The sequence below is a fragment of the Sylvia atricapilla genome, chromosome 1 (genome assembly GCF_009819655.1).
Source record: "Sylvia atricapilla isolate bSylAtr1 chromosome 1, bSylAtr1.pri, whole genome shotgun sequence".
Classification (NCBI taxonomy): domain Eukaryota; kingdom Metazoa; phylum Chordata; class Aves; order Passeriformes; family Sylviidae; genus Sylvia; species Sylvia atricapilla.
Window position 1 is genome coordinate 2,072,408 of NC_089140.1, and position 17,675 is coordinate 2,090,082.

A 17,675-nucleotide genomic window follows, 5' to 3' on the forward strand; every position below is an offset into this window, starting at 1 on the left:
TCACAGAACGGTTTGGGTTGGGAGGGATCATCCCATTCCACCCCCTGCCATGGGCAGGGACACCTTCCACCATCCCAGGGTGCTCCAAGCTCCATCCAACCTGGCCTTGGACACTTCCTTTAGGCTCTCATGGCCAGTGGAGTCCAGCACTAAGCTGGACTTCACTCCATGACTTCTAGTTGGAACTGGTATCTTGACTAGGTCAAACTCCTTGTCTCCTAATTGTGTCCAGCTCTTCCCTCTGGACACATGGGACACGTGGGATTGTCTGTGTTGTAGCCTTTACAGCAGCTGAATCCCGCAGGGCTGAGGGGGCCACATCGAGGCTGTGGATTCCCAGAGTACCCAAACAAGGCTGGAAACCACTGCACAGATCCTACAGAAAACCTGGGGCACTTGGGAGCCAGGTTTGACCCCCAAGTGCAGCTGGAAGGGTGTGAGGTGTCCCTGTGCACTCAACCAAAGAGACCCTCCCTGGAGATATCTCACCAGCTTTTGGAGGCTCAACGTCCAAAAGTGACCAAAATGACCCTCCCTGGAGATATCTCACCAGCTTTTGGAGGCTCGACCCACCTTGTTCTGAGCTTCTGCTTTCCAAATGTAATTAGTCACTACTAGGAGGAAGAGGAGGTGTAAGAAAGTGTTCCTTGAGGGCACCCTCGATGTTTCTGGTCCATGCCTGGGTGCACCAGAGCAGAGAAATGTTCAGTCAAACCTCCCAACACGGGGATGTGTCACTAGGTGCCCCTGAGTGGGTACAGGCAGGAAGGGACAGGAACAGAGGGCAGAGAGCACCTGATGGTGGCACCAGGGGTGAACGTCTTCTCGTGTTCATGGCTTTGCTTCCACTGCCATTTTCAGCTTTGCAGTTGAGCAACTCCTTCCAAAGAAAGCATTCTCTCTCTGCCCTCGTGGCTGGTGATAAATGGGGTGATGTCCTCTAGGTGATGGGATTAAGGACCTTTAAACCCCTGGAAGTCTTTGTGCTGTCAAATCTCCAGGTGTTCCTGCTCTGTGTAAAATAACTGAGCCCTTTCTATTCCTGCCAAATCCCTTTCTATTCCTCTGAACCTCGGTGATAATTTGCGAAACCGAGTTCCATTAATTAATTAACTCAGCATTGTAATAAACCCCAGAGTTGTGCTCTGAGGCAGTAGTTATAGAGCCTCTATACCCTTTAGTATGTTATTCCTGTAAAATTCCTTTAAAACTGAACTTTCTCTTTTCCAGGCAGTATGGGCAGTTGAAATTTCCTATAGTGCTTAACTAAACCCCCCCAAAAAATTACAAAACAAACCCCCCCCAAAAAAACCCAAAAAAAACCACAAAAAAAAAAAAGTTGCAAAAATCTTGAGTGATTTGCTCAGTTAAACATTTCTGGCCAGTAAAAATACATCCAGTCGAATATATCAAAAGTCTATTCTACTTTAGGCTCCTACTTTTCCACATTCTGATGCATTTTCACTGGCACAGGTTGCCCAGAGTGCTGGTGGGGCCCATCCCGGGAAACATGCATGGTCAGGTTGGATGGGGCTCTCACCTGGATGAAGACAATCCCAAATTACGACAAGGGGGTTGGAGCAGGTGACCTTTGAAGCTCCCAGACAAACCATTCTTACACAAGTCATTCCACGATCCCCTAATTCTGCATTTGGGGTCTGGGAGCATGGGAAAGCTGAAAACCAGGGAGTGAAGCCTCTTTGATGGCTCCTGGGTGAGACAGAGCTGCTGCTGCAGGGGCTGCGCGGTCCCTGTGGCCACTCAGACCCCACATGAGATCCACGGGTGGATTTGCTTGTCTCCAGTGGAGCTCCCTCCCCCCAGAATGGTTTTGTCACCGTTCAGATCTCCTGTGAAACCCAGTGATGAGCATTGCATAATCCCCCAGCTCCAGCAGTGCTTCAGGTCTGCAGGGAAAGCAGAGGAATCCGAGCTGGAAGGAATCCATCTGCCAAGATGAGTGTCCCTGCAGCTTCATGATGATGATGATGGTGATGATGATGATGAAGAGGAGGGCTCGTCTCTAGTTTCTAAAGTAAACACAGGTGGTATCTTGGCAGAGGGAACGCGCAGCAGAAAGCTGGGATCGCTTTCCCAAAATTCTTGGCCACTTCCCTCGCTGCGTGTCAAAGCTGGTATCTTTGCCTAGCAGTGATCACCCCTGCACGAGCTGATCTCTATCTGGCAGCCTGTCTGCAGCTCCCCAGCCACTGTCAGGAGGAAATCATTAAGGCTGGGATGCTGCTCAGGGAGAGGTGCTGCAGGTGCTGCTGCCTGGAGAACCTGGAGAGATTCCTGAGTCTTTCTACGGGGGATCCATTCCCCCGGCACTGAGGGGTTGTTTGCGCTTCACCCAGAATCTTATTCCATCCCCCAAGCCAAGAGATTTGGGGTAGTTTTGCTGCCTCAAGGATAGCTCCCTACCCACTTTCTTCCCTCAGAATCTTTCCCCTCCTGCCTGCAGTGGGGATGGTTCAGCCTGGACAGAAAAAGGGCTCAGGGTGACCTAATTGTGGCCAGAACCTGAAGGGAGCTACAAGAGAGATGGAGATAAACTATTTACAGGGGCCTGGAGTCACAGGACAAGGGGAGATGGCTTCAAACTGAAAGAGAGTAGGGCTGGATTAGATACTGGGAAGGAATTCTTCCCTGTGAGGGTGCTGAGGCCCTGGCACAGGGTGCCCAGAGAAGCTGTGGCTGCTCCTGGATCCCTGGAAATGTCCAAGGCCAGGTTGGACATCCTAGGATAGTGGAAGGTGTCCCTGCCCACGGCAGGGAGCTGGAAATAGATGGTCTTTAAGGTCCCTCCCAACCCAGGCCAGTCTGGGTTTCTGTGATTCCATGATTCTTCCTCTTTCCCGAGTTTCTTTGCCATCCATCAGCCTGACCCCTTCCAGATGTTTCCCATCCAGGCACTGCCTGACCAGTCGAGAAGTTCCCACCCTGGAGAACAATCCCGTTCCTCTGAGGAACATCAAGGCACCACATCCGCCAAACCACTTGGAGGAGAAACCTTTTGAGCTGCAGCTCCTGGTGTGAGAACACGGGACCCCAGGAGGTTTAGGGAGAGGAACCTGGAGAGGAAAGTCTGGTGCTTCTGTGCTGGCTGCTGCTGCACACGTGGTGCTCTGGCTGTGGATTTGGAATTTAGACCAGGTCTGGAAGAAGCTTTTATATAAATCACCCTTTTTTTTTTTTTCTTTTCTTTTTTTTTCTTTTTTTTTTTTTTTTTTTTTTTTCACCCAAGAGATTTGGAAGTTGGGTGGCCTCTTGCTTGAGAGTCATAAAATCATGGAATGGTTTGAGTTGTGAGAGTCCTTAAAACTCATCCCATTTCACCCCTGCCATGGGCAGGGGCAATTTCCACTACCCCAGGGTGGTCCAAGCCCTGTCCAACCTGGCCTTGGACAATTCCAGAGATCCAGAGGCAGCCACAGCTTCACTGAGAATTCCATCCCAGGATCTCCTCACCCTCACAGGGAAGAATTCCTTTGTAACACGTAGTCTAAATATATATAAAGATAAATATATATATGGCTTCCTTTCTCCAAAACAGGTTATAAAACCTTGATTTAACTTTCGGTCGTTGTCACTGTTGAGGGGTTGCCAAATGGAGGGTCTTTGCTGAGCAACCCAAGGAAATTCAGCTGCCTTATGGCTGAAACCTCCCTGCCTGTTCCTTTCACAGCAGAAGGAATTTTGGGCTGAAGGAGATCCATTTCAGCAAGCAGGAGGTTTACAGTGGTAGAAGTAATGGTAAAGTCAGACACTGGTAAAAGTCAGGGCTGCAAAGCAAATGAAACCTTGCCCTTCTTTCCCTGCACCAGGTTTGACTGCGGTTGTTATTCTTTCTGTTGTGAGAGATGATCTCTGAGAGAGAATTTTTCTCCCTCTCAAGGTGTATACAAATGCCAGGACATCCACTGGCATTTTTCCTGTACCTCTGAGCGACTCATCAGTCTGTACCTCTTTAATTTTACTGAGATCTAGCTGAAACATGTCAAGAAGCCATGAGGATTTTTTTCCCATGCAAAGCAGTTTAAAAAAAAAAATCCAGTTGTTCTGTTGCAGCAGAAATTGCATTTTCATTTGAGGAAAATAATCATTTTTATGGGCAGTAAAAAAGTTTGAGCTTTGCTGTCAGGGCAGCCTCGTTGCTGTTTTAGTGCTAAATAAGAGTTGTTTTCTCTTTGGGCTCTGGAGTTATTCATGCCCTTCCTCCATGTGGATTTTTTCTTGTCTAATACCAGGTCATCTTTTGCTCTTCCCAAAGAGAGGGAAGGAGAAGATAAGGAGCTCTCTGCCTTCTGCTGCTTTCCACATTTTTCTAAAAGCTGCAATCCAGACCTGAAACTTTTATTTCTGGAGGACACTTTGTCTTTCCTGACCCTCTCTCATGCTCCTTTCCCATATGGCAGGACCAGGACTGGGACAAATATTCCCCTTAGTCCACCCTGTGACAGAAATGGTCCCCACAGAAGGTGTGAGATGTGTTTATGTCTGTTTATGACCCTGGAACAGCTGATTCCCTATTGATCAGTCCTTGAGTGGTTCAGGGGCATTGAGAGCGAGGAGAATTGTGACATTTCAGACCAAAGGAGGAGCAGATCCCGTGATGGATGAGTGATATGAAAGGAAGCACAGCCATAATTTATTGCAAAGCGCTTAGAAGGTATTTTGATGGATAGTGCAAGTAGATGAAAAGCCCTTTTGGGTTTGGTTTTGGTTTTTTTCTTTTTCAGTTCATTAGTTCAAAGTGAAGCAGCTTTTTCATGGTAGCAAAATCAGGCATGTGATCAGAAATCTTTTTTTTTTTCCCCCAAAAAATCAAAACATTTCACTCACCTGTTGAGGTTCCGAGTATTTTAAGATAAACGTAACAGATTTTTACACAAAATGACATTGATTGCAAATCCACACCCTCCATAAAACTGCTATTTTTACATCGGTCAGAAAAATTAAGCTTTTTGTGAGTGCTTGGCAAATGTGCCAAACTGAGAACATTTCAGGGTGGTGTTTTTTTTTGGTTTTTTTTGCAATGTAAAAAAGTCATGCCCAGTCCCAGCTCACAGTTTCAGTAGAGCTGATAAAGTTATGCAGGAATTTGCCCTTCCTCAGATGTTTCAGATTTGACACAGTGACAATGAGAAATGGCAAAATTCCTGATGCAGCTAGAGCTGTGCTGTGGGTCTGCAGAGGAAACAATCCCTGAGGTTGCCCAATCCCAACTTCTAATGTGGTATCGATAATTAAATTGAAAAAAAAATAAAAGCACATACAAGTGTGACAACAGGTTCCTTATTGACTCTCTGGGTGCAATAAAAGCCCTTAAACACATTCTCAGTTTTAAATATGTGCTCAAGCCCCATTGATTCCAGTGTTAACACGAGGCACCAGATGAAGTGCTTCTCTAAATTCAAGCCTTCCTGCATTTTCCTTGGGAGTATTTTACGACCAGAACTAAAAGTAGTTGTAGGATTCATTAGAGGGAAAAGAAAAAAAAAGAAAAAAAAAAAAAGAGAAAGCGAGAGAGAGAGTGCAAAAGGAAGGAAAAACAAAGAGGAGGAAACTTTATGGCTCCGTAAACAGCTGTAAGCAATGTCTCTGGTCGGGTCAGACCGGTCTGAGTTGACAAGGCAGTGTCTCCAATTATATAGCATGCTGTAGCCTGTAAAAATGAAATCAATTTGTTATTTTTCTGGGAGAACATTATAGCGTGAGTTCACACATTTGGTGAGCCTGATGACTCAGTGAAAGCCAGAGGAGGAACTCTCAGACCTGTGTGTGTGTGTGTGTGCACAACTTGAGGGTCCCTGTGTGTTCAGCACAAACTTGCAGCGCCTTCCTGGAGGGGAGGCTGAGAAATGTCAGTAATTCGCTTTATCAGAGCAGTGGGCAGTGAAAATCCTGCTGTCCTCACCCAAACCTCCAAATGACTTTCCATCCTTTCAAAACTGGCCTCGGCACGGAGCAGTCTCAGGATAAAATTCCCCCGAGCACTTAAGCACTTAAGCAATTTAGAAGTCCAAAATCCAATCTTTGCAGGGATCTGAGGTCTTTGAGCCCAGTCCTCCGAGGTATTTAGCCCTGACATAGCCCAGACCAGACCTCAGCGCTGGGGGATGAGCCTTAATGAGAGGTTTGAGACCACAATATGTACTTTATATTGCTGATCATTTAAAAAAGTTCAAGCTGGGATGCTTTAGGGATGGGGTGAGGGGGGAGCCGGGAGCATTAGGACTAGCCACAGCCCTAATTATTATTGAAATTCAGAGTAGGAGTCCAAATATTTTTTACGTTGGGTAGGCATTTTTCACTGCCTAATACGTTGCTTTATCCCTTCCCTCCATTCCCCTAATTTAAACACACCTGACCCAGAAAATTATGAGCTATTTTCACCTAAATCTTCATTCCAGTGCCCAAGTTATATAAGCATTGTGCTGGGGAGAAAGGAGGCAGCTTCTTTTTCAGGCCAGCCAGTCGTTGCCTCACAAACACACATTCTTTCCATTTGTCATGAAACCCTGAGAGGGGTTAGGCTGGGAGAAGTCAGAAGCAAAAAAGCAGCAAAGGTGTTTACATGAAACTTCAAATTACTCCCCTTTCATTTGCAAGTAACTGTTGTTCCTCGTCCCGGGTAAATTTATCCATCAGCAATATCATTAGATGAGTTCATTATAACCACGAGATTTACAGCGCTCATAAACTGCAGTGTAGGTGGCAGATTAAAATGTTAAGGCTTAAACATCTCTAAAAACCCTGCACTGCCATCCTGGCACATTTTTTGGGGAGGTAAATGGAGCTGGATGGAGGCAGATCTGCAGCGGGGAGACCTTCAGGGAGAAGCCCCAGATGTGGGATGTGGGATGGAAGCAACACCAGGGTCACCAGGACCTGGATCCAAGCTTGAAAACGTGGTTGGAGGGGCCATTTATTCTGCTGCCTGGGTTGTTTTTCAGATGACATGTGTAGCAAAGGAGTTAATTGCCTTGGGTAATTAAAGAGTTCCAAAGAGTTTTTCCAAGGAACTGGGTTGTTAATACTTGTATTCTCTCCTCCTCTGTTCTGTAGATCCTAAGGGAAGACAAAGTCAAAGCAGCATCTCTTGCACTCAGAGTGGAAGGTGCTGAGTGTTGTGGTGTGCCTTAGTTCCTGTGGGAATTTGCTGTCCCGGCCAAACCTCAGCTCAGGGAATTTTGCTTTCTTAGCACCCACTTGAAGCTGCCATTGAGCTCATTATTTTTCAAATCCAGCCTCAAACTACTCTTAAGTAAGCTGTCATGGTGCACATTTTAGAGATAGCAAAGACTTTCCTTGGCCTCCTCCTCCAGCTCTCCAAGGATTTCTCAGATTCTAAAAACAAAACAAAACAAAACAAAAAAGTGAAATTCCCGCTTCCTGCTTTTAGCTTAGGGGAAAAAAAAAAAAAAAAAAAAAACCAACACCAAAAAAACCCCAAAAAGCCCCCCAAGAAAACAAAAAGAAAAAAAAAAAAAAGTGTCCAGTTTATGCTGCTCATTTTTCCCCAGCCAGTGCTGCCTCCTGGGCATCTGCAGTGATTCAGCCCACCTATCTGAGGCATCTCCCTCAGCATGAGTTGCCCTCTGGAGATGCTGATCTTGCTCCATGGGCTGGGGCAGACAGACAGCGAGCTGCTCTGAGATTCCAAACTTTTCAATGGTCAAAGTCGGGTGAGGTGAGTCCCACGCTCAGAGATCCTCTGATGAGAGGTGCTGGAGGAGCACAGCGCTGCTGCATCATCACCATCACCTTTGTTATTGTTCATACGGGGCAAGGGTGAGGAATTATTGCGGGAGAAAAGTCACCTCCCTGCCTGCGTGCTCGCAGCATTGGACTCGGCCACAAAATTATGTGCATGCTCTTGGGGTTAGAGGAGAAAAAAAATGGGATTTAAATATAGCCCTTGTGCTGGACTTGGAGGTGGATGAAGAGGTGTCCAACGAGAACAGTTAACGCAGCAGGCTGCAGCCTTTTTCTTTTCCAGGCTGGAACAAAAAAAAATATCTGGAAGGACAGACACCTGCAGAGTGAATTTAGAGCTGTCTAACAGGCTTAGATTTCTTTTTGTGAACCTCTCTGAAATGTCTTAGTCTTGATAGCGAGATGCCCAGAACCAAATGTTGAGGACCCCACTGCAATCAATGTTGCAGAGACTCATAATTTCTCAATTAAAATACGACATTTCTGTAATTAGACTGCTTAAACCTAAGCTTGATTTTTACTGGTCCCTGCAAAACAAAAAAAAAAAACAACCCCCAAACTGAAAAAAAAAATCTTTCAGCAGAATCAGTTACTTGATTCATGTCTTCTAGAGCGCCAAACCTATCATTTTACTGATCTGTGTTAAAGTGGTTTCCAAGTTTTTAACTAAAACATCAATTAAAATTTTTGTTACTGTCCAGGTTTTGTAGTTGCTTGGGTTTGGGATAGTTTTAATAGCATAGAAGGAAACCACTTTGATGCAGGAAGGGCATTAGTGAGGAGAACAATTTTTTTTTTTCCATTTAAAATAATGGGGAGTGACAAGTTCCACTTCCATTCTTTTCATCCTACAGTTTCTTTAGGTTTTGTTTTCATGGTAAAACAGAGAAAAAAAAATCACAGCACATGCCAAAATATTGGTAGTTTCTGTGAAAAAATAAGGCCATCCAGTGAATGTAGAATTAGAAGTTTTTCTGTGTGTGCACCCACCTGGCCTCTGGGCTGGTGGTTCAAACCACAGAATCATAAAACCACAGAATGGTCTGGGTTGGAGGGACCTTAAAGATCACCCAGTTCCACCTCCTGCCATGGGCAGGGACACCTTCCACCATCCCAGGCTGCTCCAAACTCCATCCAGCCTGGCCTTGGACACTTCCAGGGATCCAGGAGCAGCTACAGCTTCTCTGGGCACCTGTGCCAGGGCCTCAGCACCCTCACAGGGACAAAATCCATCCTAATATCTAATCCAGCCCTACTCTCTTTCAGTTTGAAGCCATCTCCCCTTGTCCTGTCGCTCCAGGCTCTTGTAAATTGTCTCTCTCCATCCTGATCTTGGTCCCTTCAGGTCCAAGAAGGCCACACTGAAGACACCCTGAAAGTCTTCTCTTCTCCAAGCTGAACAAACACAATTCCCTCAGCCTTTCCTCACAGGAACAATGCTCCATCCCTCTGATCAACTTTACAGCTGTTCTTGGGTCCGTGTCCTTCCCGTGTGACACAGTAGGTTCAACTCCACCTCCTGTTCTGGGATTTCCTTCCCAGCTCCCGTTTGTCCATGTTAGATGGACACCACACTTCATCTGTCTCTTGTGGTTTATAGGAACTGATCACAGCTGGCTTACAGCTCCTGCCCCAGGAGCCTCTTGACATTCGGTGCCATCAGCCATTCATGGCAGCCTCCAGTTTTGGAGGCTCCACAGCCTTCCTGCTACTCATTTCTCCAAAAAAAGAGTGGGTTTAGGCAGCCTCAGATACGTGGATTCCATGCTGGTCAGCTTGAAGGATCATGGTGGGAGACGAGAGAGGGTCTGTTTGGGATGGTGGAGGATGGAGTAGGGGCTGCCCACTCCCCACCCCTGTGAGCCCCTCTGGTGCCAGGAGATGTGAGACAGCTCTCAAGGGTTTTTCCTTACAGCTTTTCACAACCTGTGGACATTTCTCCAGCCATCTTCTCAATTTCAACATCTTAGGAGCATAATACCACAGATGTGTTGTGAAAATATATCTTTTTTTTTTTTTTGACAAACCTCTTTACACAACTTGTCCCCTCTTTCATCACATGGCTGAGACTCTTCTAAGGGATGTGGCACCACAGAAAGGCAGACAAAACGAGCTAGGAAGGAACAGGGGCTGAGCTGAACCTCTGGAAAGCTGGACGGAATATACGAAAGGATTTGGAGGAGGTGTGGCACCTTGCTGTTAGGGGGTTCCCTCCACAGGGAGAAGCACTTAAGGCATCTACAAGAGAACATAAATCCCCTCTATTATGAGCAGATGGACATCCTTTGATTTAACTTCTTCACCAGGGCTAGCTGGACAAAAGGAGCAAAGTCACTCCTGGTGCTCAGTTCCCAATATTTGGTGGGGTTTAAGTGCACTCAGGGTCTCCTCCTGGGTCGTTTGGCAAGTTGCACCTTTGCTGCTCAGCTTTAATAAATGAAGTTATTTTCCACGTGTCAGGAACCCCGGAAGAACGTCCCTGGAGGAAGCTCTCAAAAGGCCTCTCCAAGATGAACAGCAGAACAAACCTCCTGCAGAGCACAGGACTGACAGAATTCAGGGAGAAACGAGCAGCTGTAGGAGTCTCCCCACACTGCTCCTGATGTGTCAAGGACTTTTTACACGCAGAGAAGGTGGTGACCTTGAAAAGTCAGCACAGTGGTGCTGTACCATGAGGTCATCCAGAGCTGAAACCATCATCTCTTTTTCTGGGGGGAAAAAAAAAAAGGCTCTGAGCAGGTATTTCCTGCATATTTCTCCCTCCCAGCCTTGCTGGGGTGTCCATTCCAAGAGGGAAAGTACATGTAATTTATTAAGAAGGTGGCCAGGTACTTATTTACAACGGCTCTGCTGAAGGAGCAGATAGACTGAGATAAGGGAAATGAAGAGCTCTCTAGTTGTGTTGGCAAAGAAAAATGCTCACTGGAGGTTGAATTAAACACTTCAGGGCATGCAAGGCTTAGAGATAAGCTAAGAACTTTGGCTGTGGACATACAGAGCTGTGTTTTTGTGGCTCCTCCTGTGCTAATGGGAAGAAAAAACCTGGTTTGATTTGAAAGGAACAACTCTTTGACCCTTTCCCTCGGTTCAGACTCGAGCAGCACCTGTTCTGGGTGGGCATGAGTGTTTGTAAAATTGAGAGCTTCAGGAATTCTCCAGTGGAAAAGGAGAGGCTGGGGTCGGTGCATCCAGGAAGTGTTGGTGCTTAGGGAACTTGAAGGTGACGCCTGGTTAGACCACAGCAGATGACACCTGGCCCGTTTCTGGGCACCACGTTTTCAGAATTACCCACATGAAGGAGATTGTTTGGGTGGAGAGCCCAGGAGAGTGGAAAAATGCAAATGCCAGGTTTTATCATTGGAAACAGTGAGGGAAAAAAAATGAATGATGGGAGCTACGAGAGAGTTGAGCAACACTGAAATGAGATTCTGATCTTTATAGACTTTCCCAATCTTTTCTTAAAGTTTGGTTGTTGGGTTGTTGTTGGGTTTTGTTCTGGGTGGAGGAGAAGGTTGGAAGGTTCAGAAGGTTCCCACCTGATGATCAATAATAATGACAGGGAGCTGAAAGAACTGGGTTCTCCCAAAGATAAATTGGTTTTAGAGAGGGAGAAAGTGTTTACACCTGGAAGCAAAGTAGAAACCAAAAGAGGGTGCTCGGGGAGATGTTATCACACTGCAGAGGCTGTGAGTGAGCCAGGAGGAGGAGGAGGACTGTGCTCAGCTCTGCTGTACAGCAGAGCCACTGCTCACGGGGAGATTTTTGGAGATTCCACCCTGCACCTCCAGCTGGAAGTCAAGTGACTCCACACTGCCCCATGGATGGCCAAATTTCCATTTACACCGTCCCAGGGCCTGATGACACCTTGAGAACGAGGCTGTTGCTGGAGATTGTCTTTTGCAGATTAAACTGTCCAGACTGTAACACAGATCAAAGCAAGGTGTGACTGTTTCCCTGCTGTGTTGAGCAGGGAGCAATGTGAAAAAGCAATTAGAAGTATTTATATATTTTTATTTTAATTTTTTTTAATCTTAGATGATCTTCCCATCGACGGAAATGAATTGTTGAGGGCACCAACCCATAAACTCCTCTTCCTTTCACTGGTATTTTCATTCTACCACTGTAGTAACCACCAGAAAAAAACCACCCAGAGACAGGCTTGAGTTTGGCTGTTCATATGACTAAAGTTTATGAGGTTGGAATCCTAAACTTCATCAGGGTCCTACTGAAATGGCTCCAAAATTTACTTTTGGCTTCAGCACATGGTGGATGTAGCCAGCAACAGGTTGATGGTAATTCAGTGGATGGTTTACCTTTGCTGGGAGCTGAGTAGGAGACGTTGGAGAGCTTTGGGAAGGATGTTGGTGGCTGCAGACGATGTGGAAACAAACTCTACAGATGTTCCCATTTCAGATACCAGAAAACATCCACATTTTGGATTCTCTGTAGTCAATGGCTGGAGGATGGGTAGGAACAACTGAAGTAATGCTTTTCCCTGGAGACTTCAATGAAGGCATCTCTCCAGATGGTTTACAGAGATAGGATCACTTACGTCCCAATCCTAAAGCTGGGAATAAGCTTGTAAATCCCAGTCTTGGGGAGGTTTCCATGGATTAAAATCTGGCTATGTGGCACTCTAAAACTCCATTCTCAACAAGGTGACAGAGGCAACACACTCAACAAACCCTCTGAAGCCTGAAACAGTGTTTTAAAAGGTGTCTTTAGTCCAGAAATGGTGATCCAGTGTTTTGTACAATATTTAACAGTGAAACAGAAGTGTACACTTGGCATTTCACAGACGGCTTTCTGCCAGCTGTGCACCCTGAATGAATCTAAAGCTAAAAAAACCCATATCAAGCCCCTGAGATAAGGAAAATTAGTTGAATGCATCCTTTCCTCAGTTCTCTCCTGTGGGTTTCCTGCAGGTGACTGCAGGAACTCAACTCCTTCTCCAGCTGAGCTCTCTGCATGGCCTTCCACACAGGGCTGGCCTTTCCTGGGTGGGGGTGTTTGAAGGGACTGACCCACCCTCATTGTCAGGGATGATTCACCCCATGGTGCAGACAGGCCCCACCTGCCACCCAGGGGCTTTGAGAGTCTGGCCAGCACAGTCCAGGTGGGCAAAGGCTGTGATTCACCCCAGCCCAAAGCACACACACCTCAGCTGGGCAGGGAATTGTGACATGGAAGTGTCTGCTTCTCTCCATTGGCAGGAATTGTGGCATGGAAGTGTCTGTTTTTCTCCATTGGCAGGAATTGTGACATGGAATTGTCTGCTTCTCTCCACTGACAGGGAATTGTGACATGGAAGTGTCTGCTTCTCTCCACTGGCAGGGAATTGTGACATGGAAGTGTCTGCTTCTCTCCATTGGCAGGAATTGTGGCATGGAAGTGTCTGTTTTTCTCCATTGGCAGGAATTGTGGCATGGAGGTGTCTATAACCCTGGTTTCATGCTTGAGATATTTTAGTTTTCTGACACTCCTTTCCCAGGGAATTTTCTGTAAACAGGAGAAACGTTTTTGTAAACCGTACCTATGTTTTCATTCTTTTCCCTAGGAGGGACTTCTTGATGTCCCTCTGCTCTGAGCAATGGGAGTGAAGAGGTTTGTCTTTGTGTCACCAATCAAATTGGTCTGTGTAGAATAGTATATAAAGGAGTCACATCTCAAAAACAGAAGAGTAATTTTCAGCCTTCTGAAGTCGGAGTCTGTGTCATTGTGGTGTACAACAAGTGTCTGCCTCTCTCCACTGGCAGATTGCAAAAGCAGCCTGGGGTGAGCAGATCAGCTGGAGGCATCCCTGTCACAAGCATGGGAATGTGGGTGACAAGGACACAATTTTGAGCTGCTTCCCTCCCTTCTAATGCACTGGAAAAAGAGGGGCACTTCTGGACAGTGGATCATGCCTTTTGTCTCACCTTCCTTCCCTGGGGTGGGATGAATTGCCCTCTGATGCTGAGATCAATCATCTCCCAGAAGCTCAGCAGAGGTGGAAAGAGGCATCTAAGTTTAGGAAACCAGCTGGAAGTCCTTCGCTTTTCCCCACACCTTCCACCTTGGCCATCTAAAGTTCATTTACTGGAGGGCATGTCCCTGGCTGAGCTGATTATCCTGGTCCTAAACTCCTACCTGGAGCCCTTTGGGATCCAGAAATGGATGTCCTTATTTGGCTGGAAAGGATGGATTTGTAAAGCTTAGTCTGCAGTTAGCAAAGCCCTTGAGATGTGTCTCCTGGCCGTGTGAATGTCCACCTCCTTCTCACTTCTGTCCCCCTTGACCAGGTCCGCTCCAGGAGAGGAGTTAATTGGCTGCAAGGACCCTTCTCTTTAAAACAATCACCTTAAAATAATTTTTATCCTAGCCTAAAAAATTGCTAAAAGCAAGCTAATTTTGTTCTGGATTTCAGCAACGATAGAATTCTGGTGCTATTTTTTAAGTCAAAGCAAAAGAGAGTGAAGGCTTTATTCCCTGACAGCCCTGTTGATAATTCAAACACATCAGGCTGCTCCCAAATGAAAACCACACAGCAAAAAAATGAATGTAAACAGAAATACACACTGCCCAGGCAGGTTCCTCTTTGTCATTAATTCAGGGCAGAAAAGACAATCAAGAGATTTAATTAGAAGAAAAGGAAATTATGCTCTAAAAATCCCTTCGGTTTTAGTAATCAAGGTTATTATTAGAAGCACCAGTAAAAAACACTTTAAAAATCTATCCAATTAGCAGCATATCTGCTGATCTCCCTGCAGAGCTGACTTGTTTGTCTCCAAGGCTTCACCAACACAAACGTTCATGGACAATCATTCCAAGACTTCCACTGGGCTGAGCACAGAATTTGCACTGGGACTGGTTTTTGGTTGTTGGTTTGGCTTTAATTTCACTCCCCTCACTTCAACCAAAGCCCCACAGAATGATGCTGTTCCCCTTCCCAAACTCCTAGTATTGCTTTTCTAAAGAGTCCAAAGACTTGATGGCTTCTGGTGCTGGAGTTATTCCTTTGGGCAGCTCTGAAAATGCTTTTCACTGGGTTTCCTCAGCTGCCAAAATTTCCTATAAAGCATCTTCTAGATGTGTGCTTGTGTCTCAAAGAGAGAAATACCTGTTTGACCCCCCCCCCCCTCCCCCGGCTGAGAAGGAAATTTTCTGTATGAGCTGAGCCCTTTGGGAAGGAAAGAGGGAAAGAAGGAAAGAAGGAAGGAAATATTTCACAGCACAATGGTGGATTAAGGCTTTGAGAGGATAGAGAAAAGGGAAGGAAGATATTAAAAGTAGAGTTTTTTCCCTTGATGGACCTGTAGGAAACTTTAAGAGATTTTTTTGGGGGGAAGGCCGACAATGAAAATGATGTTTTCTGGTGAGGGGGAATGCAGAAAGAACCGAAAATGTTGATTTTCCATCACCATTCTTCTGAACTGACTACAAAAGTGAAATCCAGCCTGACAGCATCTCTTTATCCCTGTTTTTCTTTTGTTGTTGTGGTTTTTTGCCCAGGTCCCTGGCAATTGGTCACCAGTACTCCTCCCTGGGGACGCAGCCCATCCTGTGTGGCAGCATCCCGGGCCTGGTGCCCAAGCAGCTGCGCTTCTGTCGGAACTACGTGGAGATCATGCCCAGCGTGGCAGAAGGGGTAAAGATTGGGATCCAGGAATGCCAGCACCAGTTCCGAGGGAGGAGGTGGAACTGCACGACCGTCAACGACAGCTTGGCCATCTTTGGGCCCGTGCTGGATAAAGGTAAGTGAGAGCTGCGGGTTTGGGAGGATGAATACCGCTGGTGGAGTGGCAGCAGAGATCTTGAGAAACCTCCTGTGAGCTCATTCCCTTCTGAAGAAATGTCCTGTGAAATGTCCTGTAAAATATCCTGCAAGGGACAGGGCTTGAGCTGGATAAAGGAGTGGGGTTATCTCAGTTCCAGCTGGGAGCAGGGGGTTGCACTAGAGACCTCCCCGAATCTCTTTCAGCACGAATTGTCCCATGATCCTGCACCCCTGGGAAGGAACACAGGGGATTGTTGTGTTTGCAGTGGTCAAGCTGGGCCTGGCTCCTTTTCTGATCCCTGGGCTGTAATTTCAGGCCTCTAGATGATGGCAGAGGGGAAATGATGGCGACTGGGGAGGGACTGGACTTATCAGATAACATCAGTTTTGATGCTGCGATGAAATACAATGAAGATCAAAGGCCTGGGGAAATCACCATCGATTAAAGCTTCTGCTTTCCTTGGTTGTGAACAGAGCAAATCAGGACAGGGTGAAAATTCAGGCAACTGTTTCTGCACCCATTGATAGAAGCTGGAACTCTTGGAAATGTTTTGCCCTAGGTTGTTGAATCTTGTGAGATTTAAGCCCTAAGCCAAGCCTGAGTTTCTGGTCTTTTCCCTTATTAGTTGGTAGGAGCCTGTGAGAACTCCTTTATCTGTCTTTGCCCTTGTTTGTGTGTCTTTTAAAATCCAGCCTGGTCCTGCTGGTCTCACTAAGTCTGGGATAAGTTTTGCCTTTACCTTTAGCACAAAGGGGCCTTTCCTTCCTCCCTTCCTTCCTATCTGGAATATTTTTAGGGAATCTGGTATATGTAATTGATCTCTACCCACCTTAGGGTGTGTTCTGCAGTGCTTCCCATCTGGATTTTTAGTTTTCCCCTTGCTGCATTACTCAGAACAGATTTGGGCGTTTTCTTCCACCAGACCAGGTTGCTCCAAGCCCTGTCCAACCTCAAGGCCTTGAGGACTTCCAGGGATGGGGAGTCCATGACCTCTCTGGGCTCCCAGACAGCCTGGGATTGGACACCCCACGTGTCCTGGAGCAGTTATCTTTGTGGATAAACTGCTCCTCATCTCCCTGCTGACCTGGGGTTGAAGGAACCCCAATCCCCAAATCTGCCAAATTGTCTTATCTCCCGGCTGTGCCGGCACGAAGGGTCTGCCCCTGCTCCAGACTGGAGGCTTTTGGTAGCTGGGCTCAGGGGAGGGAGAGGAGACTGGGACGATTTCATAACTGAAGAATGTTGTTCCTTGAGGGAGAATCAAACCACCCTTCAGTTTTGCTTCACCTACAGCAGGAGAGCGGGGGGAGAAGAGAAAACAGCTCAGTCGCATTCTTGTGCGGCAGATCCCCCAGGGTAGGAACATACTTGAGCTCCTACCCAGAAAGGGAGAAGGGGAAAACGAGAGAGAGAGACAAAGCAAGGAAGCAAAAAAAAAAAAAAAATCTGTTTTGCAGCTTGGATTTTAAGTCACCAGGGGTCTGAGTGCAGCTCTGGTGTGAGTCAGTGGGGGACCCCATCCTCCCTCAGCAGCTCCTAAAGCATGTCCCCTTTGCCTCACAGACTGTCTGCACTCCTTGCATTGAAAAGGACCGATTTTAATGCCTTCAGGAAATCCTTTCCAGGCCCAAACCTCGCTGTCTGGGCTGCCCTTGCTGCTGTGGTACCTCATTGCTCATTCAGGGCTAGGCTTGAGCTGTGATTCAGCAGTGCCAAACTGTCACCAGACTCTGGTCCTCTTAAGAGCCATGTTCTGATATCTCATCTAAAACCAGACTCTTTTCCCCCATCTGCCTTTCCATGGGAAAAGATCCCACATGTTTTAGCTAAGACTATATTTATGTATAGTTTTTTGTAGCCAGAGGTCCCGCTCCCACCCTAATAATTCTGGGATTTTGTATTAATCACACATCAAGCAGGAATGACGTTGATGAGCTGGGCTAGCAGGGAATGGTGATGTCCAGGGGATCCTCACCTGCTGCTGTTGAAGGCAACCCTTGACAGGCTTGGCCCTAAATCCCTCTTGCTCTTTATATGTCACCCAGGGCAGAGGAAGAGCAAAAATCCCCCATCCCACCCTATTTGGCTGCTCTGGTTTGCAAGGCCCTGGCTGTGGAATAAACCTTCCCTATTCAATTATCCAGAGAGGTGTGGACTTTATATCCCTGGGAGTGTCCAAGGCCAGGTTGGATGGAC

The 17,675-nt window shown here is 46.6% G+C and overlaps 1 protein-coding gene across 1 annotated transcript in view; it reads left to right on the forward strand.

Annotated features, from left to right (window-relative positions):
* The window catches only part of WNT3A (Wnt family member 3A), an 89,748-nt gene that overhangs the window by 37,247 nt on the left and 34,826 nt on the right, over positions 1-17,675 (forward strand). Inside the window, exon 2 of the mRNA XM_066313433.1 lies at positions 15,214-15,455. Coding sequence (XP_066169530.1) covers positions 15,214-15,455 — 242 coding nt within the window. The remainder of the gene's footprint in view (positions 1-15,213; positions 15,456-17,675) is intronic.